General features: G+C 51.0%; 1 protein-coding gene across 2 annotated transcripts in view; it reads right to left on the bottom strand.

Annotated features, from left to right (window-relative positions):
• MRPL1 (mitochondrial ribosomal protein L1) overlaps nt 1–23,552 on the bottom strand; it is a 658,446-nt gene that overhangs the window by 431,618 nt on the left and 203,276 nt on the right. For both annotated transcript variants that reach the window (XM_069626339.1, XM_069626340.1), the window contains exon 4: nt 22,243–22,522. In XM_069626339.1, coding sequence (XP_069482440.1) covers nt 22,243–22,522 — 280 coding nt within the window. The remainder of the gene's footprint in view (nt 1–22,242; nt 22,523–23,552) is intronic.

Raw genomic sequence — 23,552 nt, 5'->3', positions numbered from 1 at the left:
GCTCCACAGGATATGGACATATGTAACGATGGAAAGAATAACGTATAACCTACAAGGGAACAGACAGCGATTCGCTACAGACTGGGGACACACCATAGAATACCTGCAAAGTGATTACATGCTCCAATGGTGCCCACATAACATTCGTATCTTAGATATGTTCACAAGCTAAGCCTGAAGCAAACATGAAACAGTAGGAACTGCAGAGAAACCAATACCGGTGGGGAGGGAGGGGGGCGGGAAGGGGAAGTTGGGGACAATGTTGTGTCCCGATGTTAATGCCTAAGAAATGTCAATAAAAAATCCATTATAAAAAAAAAAAACAAACAAGTAGTACAGGAGAACAATATAATTATTAATCTGAACATAAAAAAATGGTGCTCATCATTGTATCAAGTTCTGTATAAAAGGGCTGCACAGCCCCCAGTAAAGTGTCACACACCTGAAAGACAATACTACCGGAGATCCCGTGGTGACCTGCTGATCACCAGATTTGAACTTAATCAAAACATCCCCATTGCCAATGTGCCTAAAAGCTCTCCCTCTCAGCAATTCCCGGCAGAGTAGCAGCATCAGGCGGTTTACTGGAAATTACAGTTCACATCAACTATATTGCAATATGTCCCAATGGCCATGCCCGAATATCCGGCGCTCTACCCTGTAGCTGTATGTGCGGCCGCTGAGCGAACACACGAGGTCTCAAGAAGAAAATAACATGGGCACAATGAAAGAGGATCCCTGACCTCAATACCGCATCTACCCTTCTCGACGGTTCAAACTGTACCTCACAGTAGCTGGCCAACTGTTACACAGCACCCAGGTTATAGCAGATTAGGAATTGATAACATGTGATTATAATCTGGGCTACTTGGCAATGTGGGATTTTTGCCAAATTTAGGCCGAATTGAGCAGATAATGCAGATTATTAAGAGATTTCTTGCAATGACTAAGTTAATTTCCTTGGTGCTGGTGCCTTCCAGTGCCAGAGCTAAACTGCTGTTAGGGAGAATTCTCTCTTTAGGCTGAATTTCCTAACCTAGTGAGTCCCCCAGCAGTTTTGCTGGATTTCTGGAGTTTGTTTTTTTTCTCCTGCCAAGAGTGAGACTCTTTCTCCCACTCTTGGACATGATTTATGGTGTTCCTTTGACTGCTAATGTGTTTTATGGGCTACGGGATCCTTTACTCCATAGGGTCTCGTGTGTTTTTTTCTATGTGCGTTACACAGCACCCTACGTGCAGTAACACAGGGGTGTCATAGTGACACCACACCATAGACTCCATACCCTGGGACTGACTACTGTCTCCCAGGGCATGTAAAGTCACCATTGGCTTTACTAGTCCCAAATTATTAACAGAAACCAGTACAAACCATCATATTGTGGATGTACTGGTCGGGGCAATTCGATTGCCCCGGGGACTGTTAGTCGAGGGGGCACGTCTCCGTCCCCCCTGATCGAGTTTTGGCTGGTGGCAGTGGATACTACTTTTTATATTCGACCGCGAATATATTCCTATGGGATTTTCCCATTGTTCGAGGCTACCAACTTTAATTATTTAATACTCATAGCCTCGAACATACCGCCGGTTAATTTATTTATTATTAATTTGCCGGTTGGTAATTTTTGCCAGGACTCTATTCTAAAATGGCGTTTGTGTTCTCTTCTGTGACTCCAACCCAAGTCGAGCCCTTTGTTCCACTTTTTGGCAGGCTTCTCCACAGAAGCCTCCAAAAGTGGTGCCACTCTGTCTGGGTACCACAGGGGGTGAGGGAGGGGGTTTAGGCACCCTGTACTGAGTTACCTTGGTAACTCAAGTCGCACTCTTGTGTGATTGGCCCAAGTGGTGAGCTGGGCTTTGGGGACTGGAACTTCAGAAGTCGCCACAGGACCTGAGAATCCGACGAGGGAGAAGCTGAGCAGACCTACCACGACGACACCACCGGTGGAGCCCTGCGGAACCGACTCACCACTTCCCGACGACAGAGAAGATCTCCCGGCTGGAGAGGCTTCTTGCCTGACTGGTGGGCACAACCAGTTTACCTTCTTCTCTTCGCACCCCAGACCGGCTTGTGGTAGAATTGCCCGTGCCAAGCACCCAGGCAACCGGATAGCCACTTACCACTGGACCGCGAACTAAAGGACTGTTCCTTTTAACTGAGAACTCCGCGGCTGCTTTCTTCCCTGGCAGTGCAACAGACTCCTGTCTTCCTCCCCGACGAGATCCTCTCTTCCCCCAGACGAAGCACCGACTTGCATCCGCTGCCAGTAACAACTGCCCCCGCTGGTGTATTCTCACCATGGACTGGGCTGACCGCCTTGACCTTCTAACTGGTCCCTTTCTTTGGTCCAACTCCTTTTTGAACCGTTACAAGACTTTTGTGCACTGCAACCGTGTGACCTTGGACACATTTCGTTTTGATCACCTTAAAGTGGATTCAGCCTACTGACTCTAAACTCACGGTGTTACTTTGCCTTCCTCTCTTGTTGTGTTCGTGAAAAAGTGTTGGGATCTGTTTCAATTTATTCTCTGCTTTTCTCTCCCTTTTAAAACAAATTATTAGAGTGTCATCTACGTTAGTGTTGGGATCCGTTTCAATTTATTCTCTGCTTTTCTCTCCCTTTTAAAACGAATTATTAGAGTGTCATCTACATTAAGCGCTCACCGCCGTCTGAAAATAAGTGGGGTTTTACTTAAGACTTGTCTAATATTCTACTAAGGGAGTGTATATCTTTTAGTGACCGTGTTTTTGAAATGCTTACTATTAGTGCCTGTGTGTTTTTCTAGATGTGGTTTTAAATAAATAACTATATCTCTTTTACACCAAGCCCTGGTCAGTGTTTACTTGTTCTACTATGTTCTTTTGACCTATTGTGAATACTCTGTATACTGCCTAACTCTTCTTGAGGGAAGTCTGACTGCTCAGCCACAGCTACCAAGTGAATCTGTGTGGTACAGACTGCTACAAAGTGGGTTTACAGCCAAACACCTGTAGTCTTAAATCTTTTGCAGTGGTCCCAGAGGGAACTGCACAGGTTTCTACCTAACAACTGCTTACATGATTTAAGTTGTATATTGCAGGATTTCGGAATTTCCAGATTGACGCCGATTTCTGATCACAGGATATGAACCACTGGGTGAGCCGCTGGACTCGGACACCTCTCTGGTGAACCAGACCTTTGCTGTTGAACACCTGCAGCGCCAAACACTGCGTCCTTGACCTACGCGGGTTTCACTCATGTGGGTCTTGCACCAGGTATTTCAAGCCCAAGGGGTGCGGCCAACTGTCATCCTGGCACCACAGGACCTGCAACACTTCAGCCCAGCACAGCCTCCTACCACGCCAAAGACTGCGCCCTTGACCGGCTATTATTGCTAATTTAATATAACCAAAAGCCAGTTTATTGTGAACAAGTTCCCAGCTACCTGCCACTAACCTTTTGGTCAGCTGCAAGGCCAGGTTCATAATACTTGAATGGCACCAATCTTGAAACAATACTAACAGCACTGGGTGCGGTACAAAACATCATGAAGAATAGATGTTTGGTTGCCAATGTTATCCAGCAATGCTAAGATATTGTGGATAAAAAACATAATTTAGCAAACTTTAACAATATATAACAAATGTAAAGAGTGCAATAGTGAATTAGTGGAACTTGGGATCCTGTGTTTCACATATTTCTAAAGCTTTCTGTTGGTGAATTACATTATTACTTGTGAATCGGTAATCCTAGGAGGCACACTTTAACTCCAAAGTAAAAGAATGTCACTGTGTGCTGGCTTCTACATTTACAAAAGTTCCAATTACCAGCAGAAAATGAAGCCAGATTTATGTCCAGCTCACTGTTTTTAGAGGGTCCAGCAATGGAAAAGGTGATAACACATGATAAACCAGTATACAGTAAGTGAAGGTTATTCTTAGCATAACAAGACCTTCACAGTGTAAATACTGTCATATTGGTATACCTTAACATCCCCACTACACACCACCACAGACGAGCGCCACAGGCCTATCAATTAGCACACCAACACTAACCAAACCATGACAAATCAGATCTTGGGATCTTCCCCTATCGATAACACAAGCCCAGGTTTCTCCACAAAACCCACAGAAAGCAAACTGGCAGACAGGAACGTTCTTCTTTCGACCTGCACTCATCAACACCACAGGTTTCGCATCTGCATTTCCTACTGTGCCACTAACTACCCTCTCCCCTTTTTCTTACAGAGCCACATGCAACAAGCCCACCATTAGTGGTAGAAGGGTACTATACAAAACTAGGAACAGGTTACTTACCTGTAACTGTTGTTCTCCAGCATGGGTCTGGGATGGATTCACATGCTCATGAATATTCCCCGTCGTCAGGCTGGGAATCCTCGGTAAAGAAAAAATCAGTATCAGTTTCGTTTCTGATCTGTCTTTCCTAGTATTAACCAATCACTGATCTCTGCGTCATACTGACCACAGCCAATGACTGCCCTATACCTAAGCCCCGCCTCTGGCAGACATCTTCAGATTTGGTAGCACGTGAAGTGGCAGTATGACCAAGTGAAGAGCCGCAGAGGGGTAGGCGGGAGGGTTCGCATGTGAATCCATGCCAGACCCATGCTGGAGAACAACAGTTACAGTTAAGTAACTTGTTCCTTCTCCAGCATGGGGTCTGGCATGGATTCACATGCTCATGAATATAAGATTAAATAGCAGTACACACATGCACAACCACGGGGGGTGGTAAAAGGCTCAACATTAAGCAATACAGAAAACTCAACATTAAGCATCTCTTACCTCCTCACCAGGCTCACCTTAAGCGAGCAGGTTGCGCAGCACTGCTTGGCCGACCCTGGACTCCTCCCTGGAATCCCGATCGACGCAGTAGAATCTCGTGAAGTTGTGCGTCGACCTCCACGCAGCAGCCCTGCAGATGTCCAGCAGGGGCACACCAGATAAGAACGCCGTAGTAGCAGCGATCGCTCTGGTCAAATGGGCTCTCGGACGGCCTGGCAGCGGTCGGTTAGCCAACCGGTGACAGTGCATGATGCAGCCGGAGAGCCATCTGGAAATAGAAGACTTCGAGAGAGCCTTCCCTTGATTCACAGGTCCAAAGTTCACGAACAGCTGTGATGTCCCCCGGAAACTCTTCGTGCAGTCCACGTAGAACTTCAGCGTTCTAGCCACATCCAGCGAGTGCAAAGTCCTCCCGGCCGGCGACGAAGGAGATGGGAAGAAAACAGGTAACACCAAGGGCTTGTTGAGATGGAAGTCCGACGGCACCTTGGGCATAAAGGAGGGGTGCGTCCTAAGCACCACCCTCGAGGCATGGAAAGTCAAGTACGGTGCTTTGCAGGATAGGGCCTGGATCTCTCCCACTCGTCGTGCGGAGGTAATGGCCACCAGGAACGCAGTCTTCCATGACACAAACTTCATAGGTGCGGAGTGCATCGGCTCGAATGGGGGCCCCATGAGCCTGGTCAGCACCACGTTAAGTTCCCACGCCGGGGCCGGGGCCTTCACCGGCGGGAACGACCGGAACAGTCCTTTCATAAACTCTTTTACCAGTCGATGGGACCACAGGGACGTCCGTCCTGTGGTTCTGGTATATCTGGAGATCGCCGCCAGATGAATCTTAATGGAGGCATGGGCTAGCCCAGCCTTTGCCAGCGATAGCAGGTACGGCAGCACTTGAGGGGCCATAATCCGTAGGGGGTTGATCTTCTGTGCTCGGCACCAGATAGAGAACCTCTTCCACTTATGAACGTAGCATTTGATAGTCGAGGACGCCCTGGCCTTTGCAAGAACCTCTCTGCAATCGGCCGGTATATAGTAGCCTCCAAACTCTAGCGCTGCAGGAGCCAAGCCTGCAGGTTCAGCAACGCCGGGTCGTGGTGGAAGATGGCGCCTCCTTCTCTGGAGAGAAGGTCCGCGTCCACCAACAGCTTGATGGGAGGGGACGTTGACAAGTCCAGAAGGTCCGGGAACCAGATCTGCCTCGGCCACGCCGGTGCGACGAAGATCATCCTGCACTGGGACCTCTTGAGCTGGCTGATGAGTCGAAGCAGCAACGGCAACGGAGGGAACGCATACAGGTATAGGCCGTCCGAGGGGAACGAGAACGCATCGCCCATGCTTCTCGGCTGGGGAAACCTGCTGGCGAACCTCTTGCACTTCGAGTTCGTTGCTGTTGCGAACAGGTCGATTTGGGGTTTGCCCCATTGTCGGAAGAGTTGATCCACCTGATCCTGGCGCAGTTCCCACTCGCGACACGCACGCAGCTCGCTGCTGAGCGAGTCGGCGATGGTGTTGCTTTCTCCTGCCAGGTGGAAGGGAACCAGGAACATCCCCTGGGCGACCGCCCAGTGCCACAGATCCTGTTGCTCCTTCGATAGGGCTGGGGATCTGGTGCCTCCCTGCTTCCGTATGTAAAACCCTTTCGGGGTGTTGTCCGTGAAGATCCGCACCACCTTGCCCTTGAGCGACAGGAGGAACGATTTGAGAGCCCAGAACACGGCTCGGAGTTCCAGGACGTTGATGTGCAGGAGCCTCTCCTCCGGGAGCCAGAGGCCTCTTGCGTGGAGATCTCCGGTGTGGGCGCCCCAACCTTCCAGGGAGGCGTCCGTCGTCACTGTCTCCTGGTACGCCGGCGTCTGAAAGTCCTTGCCCGCCGTGAGGTGCGCTCGAACGCCCCACCACTGAATCTCCCGCCAGAACACCTTATTGAGGGGCACCCTGTCTTCGAACGTGCCCGTCGCCTGTATCCAACGGGCGTCGAGAAATTCTTGAAGAGGGCGCATCCATAGTCTGCATAGGCGCACCAGGTAGATGCAAGAGGACATCATCCCCAGGAGGGACTTGATGTACCTCACCCTGGCCACGTCCGTGGCTAGCAGGCGCTGCACTTTGCCTAGAATGGTCTTCGTCCGTTCTTCCGACGGGGCCGCCAGGCGCCTCACTGTATCGAGCTTCGCTCCCAGAAACAGGGCCACCTGCGATGGCACCAGGTGGGACTTTGGGTAGTTTATGGCGAATCCCAGGTTTGTGAGTAGCTGGACGGTCCTCGCAGTGTGTTCGACGGCGAGTTCCCTCGTCCTTGAGCGGATGAGCCAGTCGTCCAGGTAGGGGTAGACGTGAATCCCCTGTAGGCGCAGCCGCGCCGCCACTGGTGCTAGGCACTTGGTAAAGACCCTGGGGGCCAACTTCAACTCGAACGGCAGTGCTCTGAATTGGTAGTGGCGTCCCTGGACGACGAACCTGAGGAACTTTCGGTGACTTTTGAGGATGGGAACGTGGAAGTATGCATCCTCCAGGTCCAACGACGATAGAAAGTCGCCTTCCTCCAGCTGTCCCAGTACGTGCTGGAGGGTGACCATCCTGAACTTTTGTGATCTGATGTATTTGTTCAAACGACGAAGGTCCAGGATGGGGCGCCAGTCGCCCGTCTTCTTCCTGATGAAGAAGTACCTTGAGTACACCCCGGAGCCCCGGAGCCTCTTCGGGACAAGCTCGATGGCGCCTTTCCTGAGCATCGCCCGTACTTCCAACAGCAGTTGCGGGATGTGATTTTCCTTCCTGGCCACAGGTGGAACGTGAGGGCACTTCTTCAGGAATTCGTTAGAGTGTCCTCTTGCCAGGGTATCCAGCACCCAACGGTCGGTGGAGATGGACTTCCACACGCCGATGAAATTCGTCAGCCAGCCTCCCACCGGGGTGCTTCGGTGGGGGCCCCGAAACCACGGCCGGTTCAGTCCTGCTTGGAGGTGGTGGCCTTGCCGCCCTGGCCACCTTGCCGACGGCGGCGAGGCGCTCCCTGCTTGCCGCGACCCCTGTAGGCCTCCTGAGACGAGGAGCGTGCCGACTGGCGGTAGGATGACGAGCCACCGCTGGATCCCTTCGAGGCACCCTGTCTGCTTCCGGAGCTCCGAAAGGGCCGTCGTTGCTGAAGGGCTCCTAGGGCGCGGGCCGTCTCCGTGCCCGTTTTTATGGCTTGGAGGGACTCGTCCACCGCCTTCCCGAACAAGTTGCTGCCGTCGAACGGCATGTCCAACACCCTGGTCTGGACGTCCTGACGGAAGTCGGTCGCCCGGAGCCAACCCGTCGTCGTAGGCAAACACCGTTGCCCAGCAGGCGGAACCCGGTATTGGCAATATACTATATTGCCACCGTTATGGCGTGGTCCGACGCGACCTCGCCCTCTTGCAGTATTTCCAGGGCCTCGGACCTCTTGTCGTCCGGCAGGAAGTCCAATATGGGGGCCAGCTTAAACCAGAGCTCCCTGTCGTAACGGGCCACGATCGCCAGGGCGTTGGCCGCTTTGATCGTCCCGCCGCCCCATGGCGTCCAACTTCTTTCTGGCAGGGAATTCGACGTTGAGGCTCCTGACCCCGCCGCTTTCTTTTTCGCCGCCGCCGAGACGACCGAGTCTGGCGTTGGCTGGGCCCTGAGGCACAGGGGAGCGGTTTCGGGGACCCGGTACTTCTTCTCGTACCGGTCCTGTTTGGCTGGTGCCGTGGAGGGGTTTTTGAGAACCGACAGGCCCTCCTCCCAGATGTCATCGATTAGGGGCACCGCGATGACCATCTTCCTCTTGGCCTCCCGGCGCTGATAGAGGAAACCTTCCCTTTTCTGCTCCTCCGGGCAGAGCTGGAACAATTTGGTCGCCCTGTCGATCATGGCGTGGAATGAGCCAATCTCGTCGGGCGGCGAGACCCGTGCGACGGGAGACCCGTTCCGTCGTCGTCGCCCTCAGAACCCGTCGTCGAGCCCAACGCACCGTCATCTCCCGACTCGTGGGAGGATGAGGAGGGAACTGTAGGCCTTACGGGGGCGAACGGAGGAGAGGGTTGGGTCCTCCGTTGTTTGTTCTGAGGACTTCCCGACGGGCCAGGTTGCGGGTCCTCCGGCCTGGGCCGTGGGAATCTCGTCCTTATCTCAGAGCATAAGGACTGGATGGCAGACAAAATGGCCGCCGAGCCATCCTGAGGCCTAGGATCCGGCTGCGCCGGAAGGGAAGGCCGCTCTTCCTCACCATCGTCGTCTTCCTCAGTTATCTCCCGAGGATCTTCCTGACGGGATCGAACCTTCTCGAATTGGACTTCGAGGTTCCTCACGGCCTCGGTCAGTTCCTCCTCCGAGACTGACTCCGAGCTCGAGGAGGGCACCATGCCCCCCCTCGCTTCTTCCATCATGGCGGCCACGACAATGGGCTGAAAAGAGGATTTCCTCCTTGGCGGCAGTGAAACTCTAGTCCCGGAGGCAGTCTCCGCTGGGGGTGTCTCTGCCGGCTTGGCAAGAGTCGCCGCAATAGCCTCGATAGAGGCCTTCGCCTGCTGGGTAGGGGCCTTCACCACCTTAGGTGCGTCCCGGGCCTTCTCCTTCGGGGGAGGGGCGACGCCTCACTCCCCCTCTTCCGAGATCGGACGGGGCTTCTCCCGAAGCTTACCCGGGGTCTCGGACTTTCTCTTCCCTGAACCGGAGCGTTGGCTCGTGGTTGACGGTGCCGGGGAAGGTGCGCCCTGCCTGGCGACCGAAGAGCCCGACCTTTTGGTGCTCCCGGAGCCAGCGGACTCACGGCGCTTGGCCTGGTGTTGGGCCCCCGTCGCCGGGGCGCCCGCACCTTAGAAGCCCGTTCGGACCCTTTCTTCTTCTTCTCACCCGTCAAGCCCTTCTCCAACCAGCTTGCGAGACGGGATCGACGGTCCCTCATGGTCCGCTCCGACAAGTTCTTGCAGAACTGGCAGTCCTTCTCTACATGAGTCTTGTCCCCATGAAGACAGTAGAGGCATTGTGAATGTTCGTCTTCCTTAAACACATTCTGCAGCCCGCATCCAGGGCAGCTGCGAAACAGCTTGGGTCCGGGCGACAAACTTGCATCCTGGGCCATCTCGAAGTAGGCCGCGAATCTTCTGGAATCCTCCAAGAAGTTGATTCGACGAAATCTTCACCCTTGAGGGGCGTAGGAAAATCCCGCAACGGGTAGCCGTTAACGGGAGTAGAAACGGTGGAGCTTGAGGCTCGATTAACCGAAAAAATGTGAAAATTCACCTGAAAAAGCGCGAAACACGCAGTAAAAGCTCGAGAGCTAAGCACGAGGACTCCCAACATTTGAACGTGCGGTAAAAATCTGAAGATGGCTGCCAGAGACGGGGCTTAGGTAGAGGGCAGTCATTGGCTGTGGTCAGTATGACGCAGAGATCAGTGATTGGTTACTACTACAAAAGACAGATCAGAAATGAAACTGATACTGATTTTTTCTTTACCGAGGATTCCCAGCCTGACGACGGGGAATATTCATGAGCATGTGAATCCATGCCAGACCCCATGCTGGAGAACTTACATTATCGTTTATCACAAACTGCAGTGTATATGTATTGTATTGCATCATTTGTATAGCGCTTTTCACGATTGGTATGGTGTGAGAAACCTGAAGGTGTCTCCCTAGCTAGTCCCCGGGGATCTGTCATCCAGGTGGCAAGGACACAGCCATCGCTATAGGATCCAGTTCCTGTGGGTGGACCAGTGAGGGAGGAACACCTGGATGGGGGGTCTTTGGGGAGTGGGAGAGGGACACCGACAGTTGGGACGTGGTATCCCCCTTCTTTCAACACTTTTTCCCCATCCTACCAGTTAAGATATTTCAAAGCACTGCCCCCCCCCCCATTTTTCCAACACAAACACCTTCGCACAACACGAAAGACAATGGACGAACATCAGAGCCGTTTACCAGACATGTCCCAATACAAGGGTCAAGCAAAGTCGGGCAACTGACCAGAATCACAAACACTGGACGCCCCTTGCCCTTTCCCACAGGAATAAAAGGTCGAGCACAAGAGCACAGGTCGAGCAAGGCAGACAGTACGACGTGAGAGAGAAATGTAAACTTACTGGGTGTGTGGCAAACAAGCATACCTGCACCTCCCACCATCATGGAGAGGTACCTGCGCCATGGCCACGTTGCATTCAGCATTGATGGTGATCCCGGAAAGCCATGTCCAAGGGGGGAGGGTACCAACCAAAATGATGCCGGCACCCCAGCCAGCACCCAAAGAACCCTCTGCATACGACATCCTGTCTGAAGGCGAATTACAGGACAGAGTGTCCCGCAAACAAAGGTCCTCCAACTATATTTCCAGCAAATCCTCAGACCTCCTGGCAGAGATTCCTGACCAGTACAAACTCTTCAATTCCGCTGAAGCCTTCTTTGTCTCTCTTCTAGTACCAGGCATCTAGGCACAAACGAATCCCAAATGGCTGCAAATCGTACGCTGGGAACTGATTCTACTGGCCAACGACACTGAAGAAGGGTTCAACGTGATCAAAGTGGAACTTCGAGCCCTGCGGTTGATGACCATGCAAAACCGGTACGTCCTAGACCTACTCGCAGCAATGGCTGGCAGTATTTGCCGAAATACATTCGTACGTTCTGCTGATGCTGACAATGGGACCCTATCGCACTTGATATCTCCGGTGCACAACCTGGGTGAAAGGATGCAGAAAGAACTAGCAATTGGTTCGATGACATTTTCAACTGTATACTTCCCTGGTTCAGCACAATGAACATTTTTGTCCCACCCATCGTTTTTTTGTTACCAATTTTTTGTGTGCGTCAGGGAGGGGTTCGGTGTTGTGCAAAATCAATGCCTAGTTCGGCAATGATGGTGACAATGGGACAACAGACAAGGGTACAAACTATGAAGGATGAACAGATACAGACAGGAGAGTCTGGCCGCTCCAAATATCGCATGACAGCAGTATATCGTTATCCAGGGGACAGGGTGGACAACCTGTATCACACCACAATCAAGGAACCCCGGGAATTACAGTGGTATAAGAAAGTGTGGGTGGACCTGGATGGGGGAATATACATGACAGGCACCCCTGATGAGTATGTTAGAATGGGCCAGAGTTTACGAGGTGTATGCAGAGCATGAATGCCAATAAAGGGGACACCAGCTTGGGACGAGGCGGCGATGGAGGCGGAATACTATCGGAATGCAAATAATACTAAAAATGAGTTAGTCACTTTAGATGTAACGAAAGGGGGGAATGTAAGGAAGGAAGGAAGGGGCGATTGAGCCCCTCCTCCCATACATTCTATGCAAAAAGGGACCGCTTGCTATTGCACTAGTGGGACACGCCTCCATATGCCTTCTGCAGCCATGGGGAATAAGGCCCTGGCAGAGGCAGAGGTTGGGGCTATTGCAAGACACACTTGGACTCAATTTTTGTGTGCCCTCGTTTCCATCGTTGGACTAGGCTGCATTCTGGCACTACGAAGCCTCCTCTCAGCAGCGCCGCGCATAGCGAACACCAACAAACCCCACCTTTTTCATTCGTTGCCTTCGCCTCCCAAGTCCCTTTCTCACGGATGCTCCGAGGCAAGCGGCTACAATTAAACAATGCATCTTCACACTCTTTCTCTGAGATCACTGTCCTGTGTGTGACCGGGCCGAACCATGGCTTGTAGTTCATCCATCTCCACAAACCTGTTCTTGCACCCCTAACCCCCGCTGTTGGTTAAACTGCTCGTTAAACCACATGCCCCTCCAGGGGTATTCTCTTGATGTTACAGAAGTGCGACCCTTCTGTGCTGCCCACACTCGAGTGCCCCCAATAAACCCAGACCCCCGTCATAGTATATTCTGTTCTAAACTAACATGCGTCACTCCATTCCCTTCCCGCTCTGATGTGCCAGACCAGACAGCCATCAATCCCAGCCCCCAGGTTACCGTGGGGGCATGCCCCCCCCACTCCCTTCACCTCATGACTGAACTAAAGTGAAATGATGCTAACAAGCGTTTACAAATTATAGGTCTCTAAGATTTATTCAAAGGTATACTGTCACTCCTACGCAGACCTACTCCTCCTTTGAATGCCTTGTCTGCCGACTCTCTCTCTCCTCTAGCCATTCCCTTACTGTGGCTACTATCTATCTGCCACTCGGGCAAATTTCCTCCTTCCTCTCCAAGTGGGCAGACCTTTCCTCCTCACTCCTGTCCTCAACCACTCAACTCCTCTTTCTTGGAGACTTCAACATCCACCTTGATGCCTCCTGTCCCCCCTCTGGACAATTTCGCGACCTCTGCGACTCTCTCCCACTTTCTATTCTCCCGTCTGGGTCGACTCATTCTGTAGGGCACACTCTTGATGCCCTGATCTCTTCTGATCTTCCCCTCTCTGTCCCTCTCTCCACCCCTCTCTCCTGGAGTGATCACTTTCTCCTATCCTCCCACCTCCCCCACCCTCCCTCCCTCCCCCTCATGCAAAGCCACCTGCATCAATGCCAGCCTCCTTCGCGGTCATCCGACCCATGAAGCGCATGTCAGTTGAGGCTTTCGCCGCCACTTTCTCATCCCCCGGTCCCCGTTCGGCTGACTGCCACCCTGAAACAGCCCTCTCCACTGTGCTATTTCTGATACTCTTGATATCCTTGCCCCTGTCATGAGAATCCGACTGAAGCCCAAAGCCAAATGTAACTTCTGGCATGACTCGGATCTCGTCACCCTAAAACTCAAGTGCAGGGTGGCAGAGAGGAAATGCTGTGCTTCATGTTCATCCTCTGACAAACTGGCCTGCCGCCTGCTCCAAAGGCAATACCGGCTCTCCGTTCTCACCAAGAAGAGAGCCCTTATCCAAGCCCGCATCTATGCAGCATCTAACAACTCGGCTGAACTCTAAAATCTGCAAGGAACTGGCCAACCCCACTGCAGTCTTTACCTCTCCTGTCCCCTCCCAGGCCCTCTGCAAGGCACTGGCCTCACTTCATTTCAAAAACTCAGGACATCCTGTCCTCACTCTCCTCCCATCACCTCCCTCCCTCCCTCCCTCCCTCCATTCCCTGCTCGTCTGGCCCTTCTGCAGCCACCCCTACACCTCCTTCTCTGCCTTTCCCCTTTTCTCTGCTGAAGAGGTTTCCAGACAAGTCCGATCTATGAAAGTCTCATCAAAACAGGTTCAGCCCTGTTCCTCCAAAACTATCAAGGACCACATGGACTCCCTGGCTGCTGCCCAAGCTGACTTCTGCAATCACTCCTTCGTCTCTGGAGTCTTTCCTTCCCCACCTTAAGCACTCCCTTGTGCACCCTCTTCTTCAGAAACCCTCTTCCGACCCCTCCTGCCCGGCTAACTATCGCCCAATCTCCATCACTCCCTTCCTGGGCAAGCTCCTGGAGAAACTGGCCATCTCCCAGCTTAATCCCCATGCTGATTCTGTTGGTAGTCTTCATGACCATCAATCTGGCTTCAGAGCTGCCAAAAGCACGGAAACTGCTCTCCTGAACATCCGTGAAGACCTGCTCTCCAACCTTGACTCCAACAACCAGTGTGTTCTCATTTTGCTCGATCTCTCTTCTTCCTTTGATACGGTCAGCCATGCCATCCTGCTCAACCGCCTCTGTGATAACCTGGGTATCACTGGTCAGGCTCTGACGTGGCTGACCTCTTTCCTCTCCAATCGACCCTCCCAGGTCCAACTGGGGTCCTTCCCCTCCGACATCCTTTTCTCCACCTGTGGTGTCCCCCAGGGATCTAACCTCTCTCCCTGGCTGTTCAATCAGTACCTGGCACTCCTTGCCCACCGCATCGCCACTCTCTGCCCCAACTTTCAGTGCTATGCGGACGATACCCAGCTCATTTTCAGGCTACACTCGGCGGCCTCCTCTCCTTCCCTCATCTCTGACTGTCTGATATCCAGGAATGGTGTGCTGCCACTGACCTCTGCCTTAATGCCAGTAAGACTGAGATTCTACTCATGGGCACACCCACTCCCTCCTTCCCTGCAGCTCTCTGGCCGGCCTCTCTTGGCCCTCTTCCTGCTCCTACCTGCAAGGCAAAAAACTTAGGGCCCATCTTCGACTCCACACTCTCCTTCTCTCCTCACTTATCTGATGTCGCTAAGAAGTCACACTACCAGCTGCACCTCCTCAGAGGTATTCTTCCTTTCCTCTCCTTCCCCCAGAAGCTCACTGTCTCCAGAGCCCTGGTCCTCTCCAAGCAGGACTACTGTAACAGCCTCTATCTAAATCTGCCTGCCTCTACTCTCCACCCTCTGCAACTCATCCAGAACAGGACTGCGAGACTTGTCCTTGGCCTCAAGCACAGGGACCGTATCTCTCCAGGACTGAAATCTCTACACTGGCTCCCAGTGGCTGCGAGGATTAAGTTCAAAACCCTCTGCATTGTCCACAAGGCCTTCTGAGGCCTGGGGCTAAAATACCTTCAACTCTCTTCCTAAATATCTTCCTTCTCGAGCTCTTTGCTCATCCGCCTCCAACTCCCTCAGGGTCAGCCGCTTCTCCAAGCAACGATTTGGGGGTAGATCTCTCTCTGCGGCAGGGGCCTCCCTCTGGAACAGCCTTCCTGCATCCCTGAAACTTGATGAGAACCATCTCCGGTTCCGGAAGTAACTCAAAACCTTCCTCTTTGCTTCTGCTTTCCCTCCCCCTATCATCCCCTGCTAAATTCCTACTGAAACTGCACTGATTATGCAACTGGGCCACTCTCACCGATCTCCGTCCTTGGCCCAGCCACTCTCCCCTTGCGCTGCCTCCCTGGCAACCCCTGCATTGCGGGACTGTCTCTGCATCCCTACAGCCCCCCTTCCCAGCACTTGTCTGCACTTATCTTGCACTTGCCACCAGCTGGACCTTATTATTCATCTTGTTATTCTTCTACCCCTGTACTGCACGTTCCCCTCTCCCTTTCCCCCTGCACTTTTCCCTTCCCCCCTACCCTTGCATTTGCGATCTGAATGACACCTGGCCAAATAGGATCGTTGTCTGTCTTCCCTTTGTTCCCCCCTCCCTGCCTCGTCGCGCCTTGAAACACTTGTGTATGGGCGCGTTACAAATGCCATATCATATTGATGCTCATTGTTTATTGCATGTCTAGAATAAGTGTGTACATTAGCTACTGAGATCCAGCCGCTTCTCCGACCTGGCCCGACCTTCACCTCGCATAGACCGGTCCAGCTGAACCACGTGATGTCCAACCTCCTCATCAGCCAATCCCATGGAGCCGGCCCCTAGAGCAATATATGTGCATCTCTTTTCTAACCAATGAAACTTTAATTCGTAGCCTGTATAGAATCCGTCACTGATGACGCTGGAACCTTTTAAAAACATTGTATCTATATTGTTTGCCAGAGCGCTCTCAAGGCAGCAGAGTTCTCTGGATGCTGAATCTTGTATAAAAACCTTGACAACTCGCAATACAATCTCTTGGTCTCATTTTATTATTGGTAATGTGGGGAGGGAGCGCCTTCAGAAAACAAAAAAGAATCCAGGGTAAGGGAGACACCCTCTGGAGTAAGGAGCAATATCTTTGAGAGACTTTTTGTTGGAGTTAATTATTTCTTTACCCATTTGAATAATTTTGGAACACTGAAGGCCAGAGACATTATCCTTTTCACTTTAAAGTTCATTTCTTTAGAATGAGAGGGTCAGAAGAACAAGTTACTTCTTACCTTGTAACGTTCTTTCGACGGGATGTTCCTCCGACGTATTCCTCATCTTATATCTCCTTCCAGCTCTGCTGGCCCCGGAATTTTTTTTCTCTAGAGGGCGCTGCGCGTCGACGTCCTCCGAGTCGATGTCCCTCGACAGCCGCCGTATCGACGCCGACATCATCCTGGCTATAAAGGCCACGCGCAGCGCCCATTGCTCAGTTCCGTTTTGTAGCCCACAATAATGCTTTCTGGACTAAACTAATCACCCTGAAGGAGCATAAGCTGCAACAACAAGGGAAGTAGAACTGCGGGGATGGATGGGAGGGTCGATGAGGAATACGTCGGAGGAACATCCCGTCGAAAGAACGTTACAAGGTAAGAATTAACTTGTTCTTCGAAGGGATTGTGTCCTCCGACGTATTCCTCATCTTAGATAGGCTCCCATAGCAGTATTCTATTATTGGAGGAGGGAGTACTGACTTCATGCTGTCTTCTATTGATGAATAGAATGCAGTACAGCCCTTCCAAACCTAGTCTCTTGACTGGAGGAGGAATCCAAGTTGTAAAATCGTGTAAAGGTATGGACAGACGACCATGTAGCGGCCGCACAGATGTCTTTAACCGGCACATCTCTTTTGAGGGCCGATGAAGCTGCAATACCTCTTGTCGAATGAGCCCTAAGGTTTTGAGGGGGCTCTTTTCCTGCCAGTTTATAACATTCCAGAATGGCTAGAATGATCCATCTAGAAATGGTCTGCTTAGTTATTGGTAACCCCAGCTTGTGACCTGTGTAACCTACAAACAGCTGGTCTGCCTGTCTTATCCTGGCTAGTCTACTGATGTAAAAACTTAAAGCCCTTCTAGGGTCTAGCCTGTGTAACCTCTCTTCCTCTTTCCCCGAGTGAGGAGGAGGATAGAAAGATGGTAGGGTAATCTTCTGAGTGATATGGAATTCAGAAACCACCTTTGGGAGGAAATTAGGCTTCACTTGCAGGACAACTTTGTCTGATCATTTGAGGAATGACAGGGACCGGTGGGAACGCGTACAGAAGCGGAAACTCCCAGTCCACTATGAACGCGTCTCCCAGAGCTCCTCTCGGGGGAAATTCCCTTGAGCAGAACAGATCGCATTTCCTGTTGAGGCTGGTGGCCAACAGATCTTCCTGAGGGGTTCCCCAAAGGGCGGAGATCTCTTGAAGGACTTCCTGAGCTAGCTCCCACTCGTGGGAGAATGTGGTCTGCCTGCTCAGAGCGTCCGCTGTCAAGTTCTTCTCTCCGGCTAGGTGAACTGCCGATAGAGAGATTCCTTCTTGAATTGCCCAAAACCAGAGCTGCATCGCCTCTCTGCACAGGGGTAGTGATCCTACGCCTCCTCTTTTGTTGAGGTAATGCATGGCCACCGTGTTGTCCGTCATTATCAGGACGTTTTTCCCTTGCACAGCTGGCAGGAACGCCTTCAGCGCAAGTCTGATGGCTCTCAGCTCTAACAGGTTGATATGTAGTCTGGACTCCGATGGAGACCAACGACCGCTGATGGTCAAGTCGTTGGTGTAGGCTCCCCACCCCGTGAGTGAGGCATCCGTGACTACTGTTATCTCCGGCCAGGGTTGCCAAAACTGTTCTCCTTTCAGAATGTTCTCCTGACAGGCCCACCACTGAAGGTCTCGAGCCACCCTGTCGGGAACCTGAAGAAGATCTGTCATTATCTCTGAGAATTGTGACCACTGAGTCCTCAGTGCCCACTGGAGGGATCTCATTCTCAGGCCAGCCTCTGGCACTAGGAAAATGCAGGATGCCATGAGGCCTAGCAACCTCAAAAAGTCGAAGGCTGGGAGACGTTGGGCATGTTGGAACTTGGTAACCATCTGTAGAATATCTTGAGCCCTCACCTCTGGTGGCGAGGCTTTTCCCAGGGAAGTGTCCAGGATCGCTCCTATGAACTGGAGTCTCTGCGATGGTATCATTTGTGACTTCTTTAAATTGAGGGAGAAGCCCAGTCTGTGAAGGGAGTGGCACACGCGATTTAGCTGGATCTGAGCTTGTTCCGAAGAAACAGCTCTGATCAACCAATCGTCTAGGTAGGGGTAGACGTGAATCCCTTCCCTCCTTAGACTTGCCGCCACTACCGACATTAACTTGGTGAAGACCCTCGGGGCGGCGGTCAGCCCAAATGGCAGCACTCGAAATTGATAGTGAGAGTTGCCAATTGCGAACCTCAGGTATTTCCTGTGTTTGAGATGGATAGGCACATGGAAATAAGCGTCCTGAAGGTCCAGAGATAGCAACCAGTCCTGGAACCGAAGGGCCTGGAGGATCTGAGAAAGAGTGAACATCTTGAATTTGTCTTTCCTGAGGAATTTGTTCAATTCGCGCAAGTGCAAGATGGGTCTCAGTCCTCCGTCTTTCTTTGGAATGAGAAAGTAAGGGGAGTACCAGCCCTTGTTCCGCTCCGCTACAGGTACCGGTTCTATGGCACCTTTCTCTAGCAGGTCCAAAATTTCCTGCAAGAGGAGCGGATCTGGAGCTTTCTGAGAACTGATCCCCGGTGGATGACTCTGAGGTATACGTAGGAAAGGTAGGCAGTAACCTTGGGCAACTGTCTCCAATGCCCAAGCATCTGACGTGATAGCCTGCCATACCGCCAGATGATGAGTCAACCTGCCTCCTACAGGTGTCCTGTGAGGGAAGTCCTCAGAGTGGTTTTGGGGCGGCTGATGCAGATGGTAAAGAGGCACCTGCTGTTGCTGCGGCTTTTGAATATCTACCCCGTCCACCTCGGGTAGTTCTTTGTCCCCTTTGAGCCGGTCGTCCTCTACCTCTTCCAAATGCAGAGTAGAAGCGAAAGGACTTGCCCCTCGCAGAGGTTCCTGTGGGACGAAAAGGTGTCTGACGGATTGCAGCGCCTAGGGATTTTGCTGCTGCTTTTGAAGTTTGCAGTTTCTCTAAATTGTAATCCGCCTTTTTCCCAAACAAAGAAGAGCCATCAAATGGCATGTTCAAGAGCCTGGCTTGCACATCTGGGGCAAAACCAGACTTTCTCAACCAAGCGAATCTCCTGGTTGTTGTACTTGCCGCCATTGCTCTGCTGATACTGTCAGCCGAATCAATGCCCGTCTTGAGGGATTCGCACATAGCGTCTTTACCGTCCTGTATAATATTCAGGAACGCATCCCTTTCTTCTCCCTCCGGGATGCAGTCAGCCGCTGTAGAAGCACACTCCCAAAGTGTATGGCTGAATCTAGCAAGGGTGCAAGTAGCATTAACAGATTTTAACGCCATGCTACATGTCGAAAAGACTTTCTTTGCCATAGCATCATATTTTTTATCGTCCCTGTCCTGTGGGAAGGTAGGATGAGCCGTCTTGACATCGGTAGAGGATGCTGCCTGTACCACCAGACTTTCTGGGGATGGGTGTTTAGACAAAAACTCCGGGTCTGTAGAGGATACCCTGTACTTTGTAGACAGTTTTTTATTTACTGCTGGTACGACATCTGGGGTTTCCCAGTTCGTCATGATCTTTCTCTGAAGAGCTTTATGAAAAGGCACCACAGGATCCTCCTGTGGGCCTTTGTCAAGAATATCCGTGAGGTCATCTTGTTGGAAAGATTGTGAAGGTGCAGACCACTCCATAAACTCTGTGATCCTGGCCATTAAGGCTCTATAGGGGGTTTCAGCATGTTCCCCCGGGTCTGGCCTAGCAAACTCCACCTCAGGGGAGGTGTCTAACCCACTTGCCTCATGTAAGGAATCATGAAGATCCTTTAACCTGCGTTCCTCAGAGGAAAATTCCTCTAATTGGGGTTACAGGTCCCTGCAACTCAAATGTGTCTTCCTGTTCAGACAATTCACCCTCTTCCAATATTGAGGACATAGTTCTCAATTGTTCTGAGCTCATAAAGGGTGTAAACCCCATTTCCAAGGCAGAGGGTGCCGAACTTGTCATAATCGGCCTCGAAAACGTCGATGTCGTCGACGCCGAAGGTTTCGAGCGTGGCGTCGAAAACAAAGGCGGAGGCCTCGAAGACCTCGACAGAATTGGGATTCTACTCGACAATCTCGAAGCCATCGACTCTGAGGACCTGGGGATAGTCACTGGGTGTGTCGTAACCGTGACTTTTCTTGGCGTCGACACCGGTGTCGAAGCTGGCGTCAAGTCGACAGACTCGTGTGTCGAAGGTCCCTTCGACAACGGCGTCGAAGACATCGACCTCGACGGAACCTTCGTCGACGGCGTCGACGGAACCTTCGAGGAAGGTTTGGAGGTCATAGTCCTACTCAAGGGTTCGTGACACGCTCGAGAGGTTTCCTTCGCCGGGTACTGCGACTCGCGGCGTTTTTGACCTTCGGGTCTTTCGACCAGAGCATCGCTCTCTGCAGTCTTCGAGGGGGTCGAGGCCGCTTTCTCAAAGACGCTCATCATATTTTTGCGGAATTCCTCCCATTCAGCCCGGGAACTATGTTTTGTGGGGCACGGGATTCTCTTTGGCGAAACAGAGGAAGAGGAAGACGGAGAAGGGGAAGGGGATCTTCGACGTCTCCTCTTCGAGTGCTTCGATCTCGAGGAGTGATGAGACCCACTCGGAGATCTGGAGCGCGAACGGGGACGAGGAGACGATTGTCTCGACTTCGTCGACGAAGAAGAAGCTTTAAAAGTCTTACCTTTCTCCAGCTTCCCCCTACGCTCCTTCAGGGCCTTAGCTGTCATGGACATACAGTCCTTGCTCTCCGAACAATGGTGTTCAGCTCCCAAACACCACAGACAAACTCTGTGAGGGTCAGTCAGCGACATCTTTTTCCCACAATCTCGGCATTTTTTGAAGCCGGATCGAGGAGTTGTCGGTTCCGACGAAGAAGCCATCGAATACGGATCGAACAACTCGAGGTAAATAGGTTTAACCTGACAAAACTGAGCAACGGTATTCCGAGGCACTGAGTAAGCGCGGAAAAACGGAACTAAGCAACGGGCGCTGCGCGCAGCCTTTATACCCAGGATGACGTCGGCGTCGATACGGCTGCTGTCGAGGGACATCGACTCGGAGACCGTCGACGCGCAGCGCTCTCTAGAGAAAACATTTTCCGAGGCCAGCAGAGCTGGAAGGAGATATAAGATGAGGAATAAGTCGGAGGACACAATCCCTTCGAATAGTACTTTGGAAATGGGGCGGTTTTGTTTTGGGCATTCAGACACTGACAGATCCGTAGTTTTGAGTTTAGGTAGGGAAAACTCCCGTGCAGGAACAGTGAGGCATTTTCCCAACCCCTTTTCATTTATCAATAAAAGTTTTTAGCCAAAACAGTGTCTAACTTGTGTCCGAGTTTAATTCCTGACACTTTAAAGTAACAACAACAAATTGTTAGAGTGCTTAGAAGCAGGAGTAATCTGACATGAGGGTGCTATGTCCAAATCTGATAACTGTATTAATATATTGGTATACATTTTCTTTTCTTTTACGTGAGTGACTATTCAACTAAGTTACTTTTTTTTTTTGACAAGTTGTTGCTGAGTAATGTTCAACTAAGTGGAGCTTTTCAATGCTTGCGGGTGAATCAAAATGAGGGGGACATTGTGCAGAACCTTGCAAATCCAGAGAGTTTATGCACTTTGACAGTGCAGTTATTAGGAACTAACCCATCAATCTACATTCCATAACTATCTAAAAAGACATTATAAGCTGTGTCTCTGTCCCATTGGCTCCACTAACACCTATTACTTCAAACTCTCATGCCCACCTCAAATAAATAACCACTCTTATCCAACAAATTAACTCATTTTATTTGCTTGCTCAGCATACATAAAGTTGAAACATACCTTTTTGTCTAGATTCATGTCCAGTTTCAGGTCAACGTACACTGGCTGTTTCGGGTAAGTAAAGTCTAATTGTTGAAACTTTTTCAGCATTTGCACAGCTTCCTCAATATCATAGGTAGGCCATGGATAATATTTAGTAACATACACATCATCGGTGGGCTCCCAAGCTGTCAGACCAAAAGGCTTAGGCTGGCTCCGGTCCTTCCGCTTCAACTCCACTTCTTCTTTGGACAGCCAGCCTTTCACAGGCTTCACATCTTTTGATGCTTTTTTTGTGAATCTTTTGGAAACAGTGTGGCAACAGAAAGACAAACAAGAAAAGCCAATGATTAGTGCAGTGTTCTGCTGCTTTTAGGATTCAAGTTTCATACTGAAATTTAATTGAATACATGTTCGCAAAGCACTATTGGCCGAGTTTCTTAAGGCACCATTTCAAAATGTACATGCAGTAGATCGAAAAAACGAAATGCCAGTGAGAAAGGCAAAGAACTCTCGTCTACGCAAGCACGGTCAAAGGGGAGAGGTGCAGAGAAGCTAGCAGCAACGTACAGAGGTGAGGTTCCAAAGGCAGCACAAAAGAGAAAAGGGGACATTTAAGCTCTGAATTCAACGTAACCATGAACAAAAAGTGGAAATAAAACACATTCGGCTACATTAAATGCACTTCGCCTTCTAACAAGAATGAAACAATATATAAATATATCAACACATTGTTTTGACAAAGAACACTGGATTCCAGTAAAAGGGGGTTCTGACCAGTTGACAGTAATCAATAGAGGATAGCAGCGGTCTGCAACCTGTGGCTCTCTAGACGTTTTAAACTATGATCCATGATCCCTCACCATTGAAAATGCTGGCAAGGTTTGATGGGAGTTGTAGTCCAAAACATTTGGAAAGCCAAAAGTTTGCAGACCCCTGAATAAAGTAACAAGGACAGCTACTAAAGCCTTTGATAGCAACCATTGTTTCAAGACACACATCGCAAAGAAAACCCAGACAGCCTGGTAGCAGCTCTCTCCCCTGGAACATAGAGCCCTTCATCCCAATCACTGGCTTCCGAATCAGCATCCAGGTCCTGGTATTTCCAATTTTCTGCCACCATGGAAAGTTGTGCAGTACGACAGAACCATCAGAGCGCTACACTATTTAATCCTGTAAGGCTGTCTTACCTTTAAAACTGCATGTGGCATCTGCAAGGATATGACAAAGTTCCACCCTACCCAGCTGAAGAACTAACCATATCTGAGAGTCTCTAGAACACCACAGGCCGTAACATCACAAGACTAGAATAAAAAGAGCTGCTCGAAGGA

This window comes from Ambystoma mexicanum, chromosome 6p, assembly GCF_040938575.1.
Source record: "Ambystoma mexicanum isolate Mex_15411 chromosome 6p, UKY_AmexF1_1, whole genome shotgun sequence".
NCBI lineage: Eukaryota > Metazoa > Chordata > Amphibia > Caudata > Ambystomatidae > Ambystoma > Ambystoma mexicanum.
This window is presented reverse-complemented; position numbering and strand designations above follow the sequence as displayed.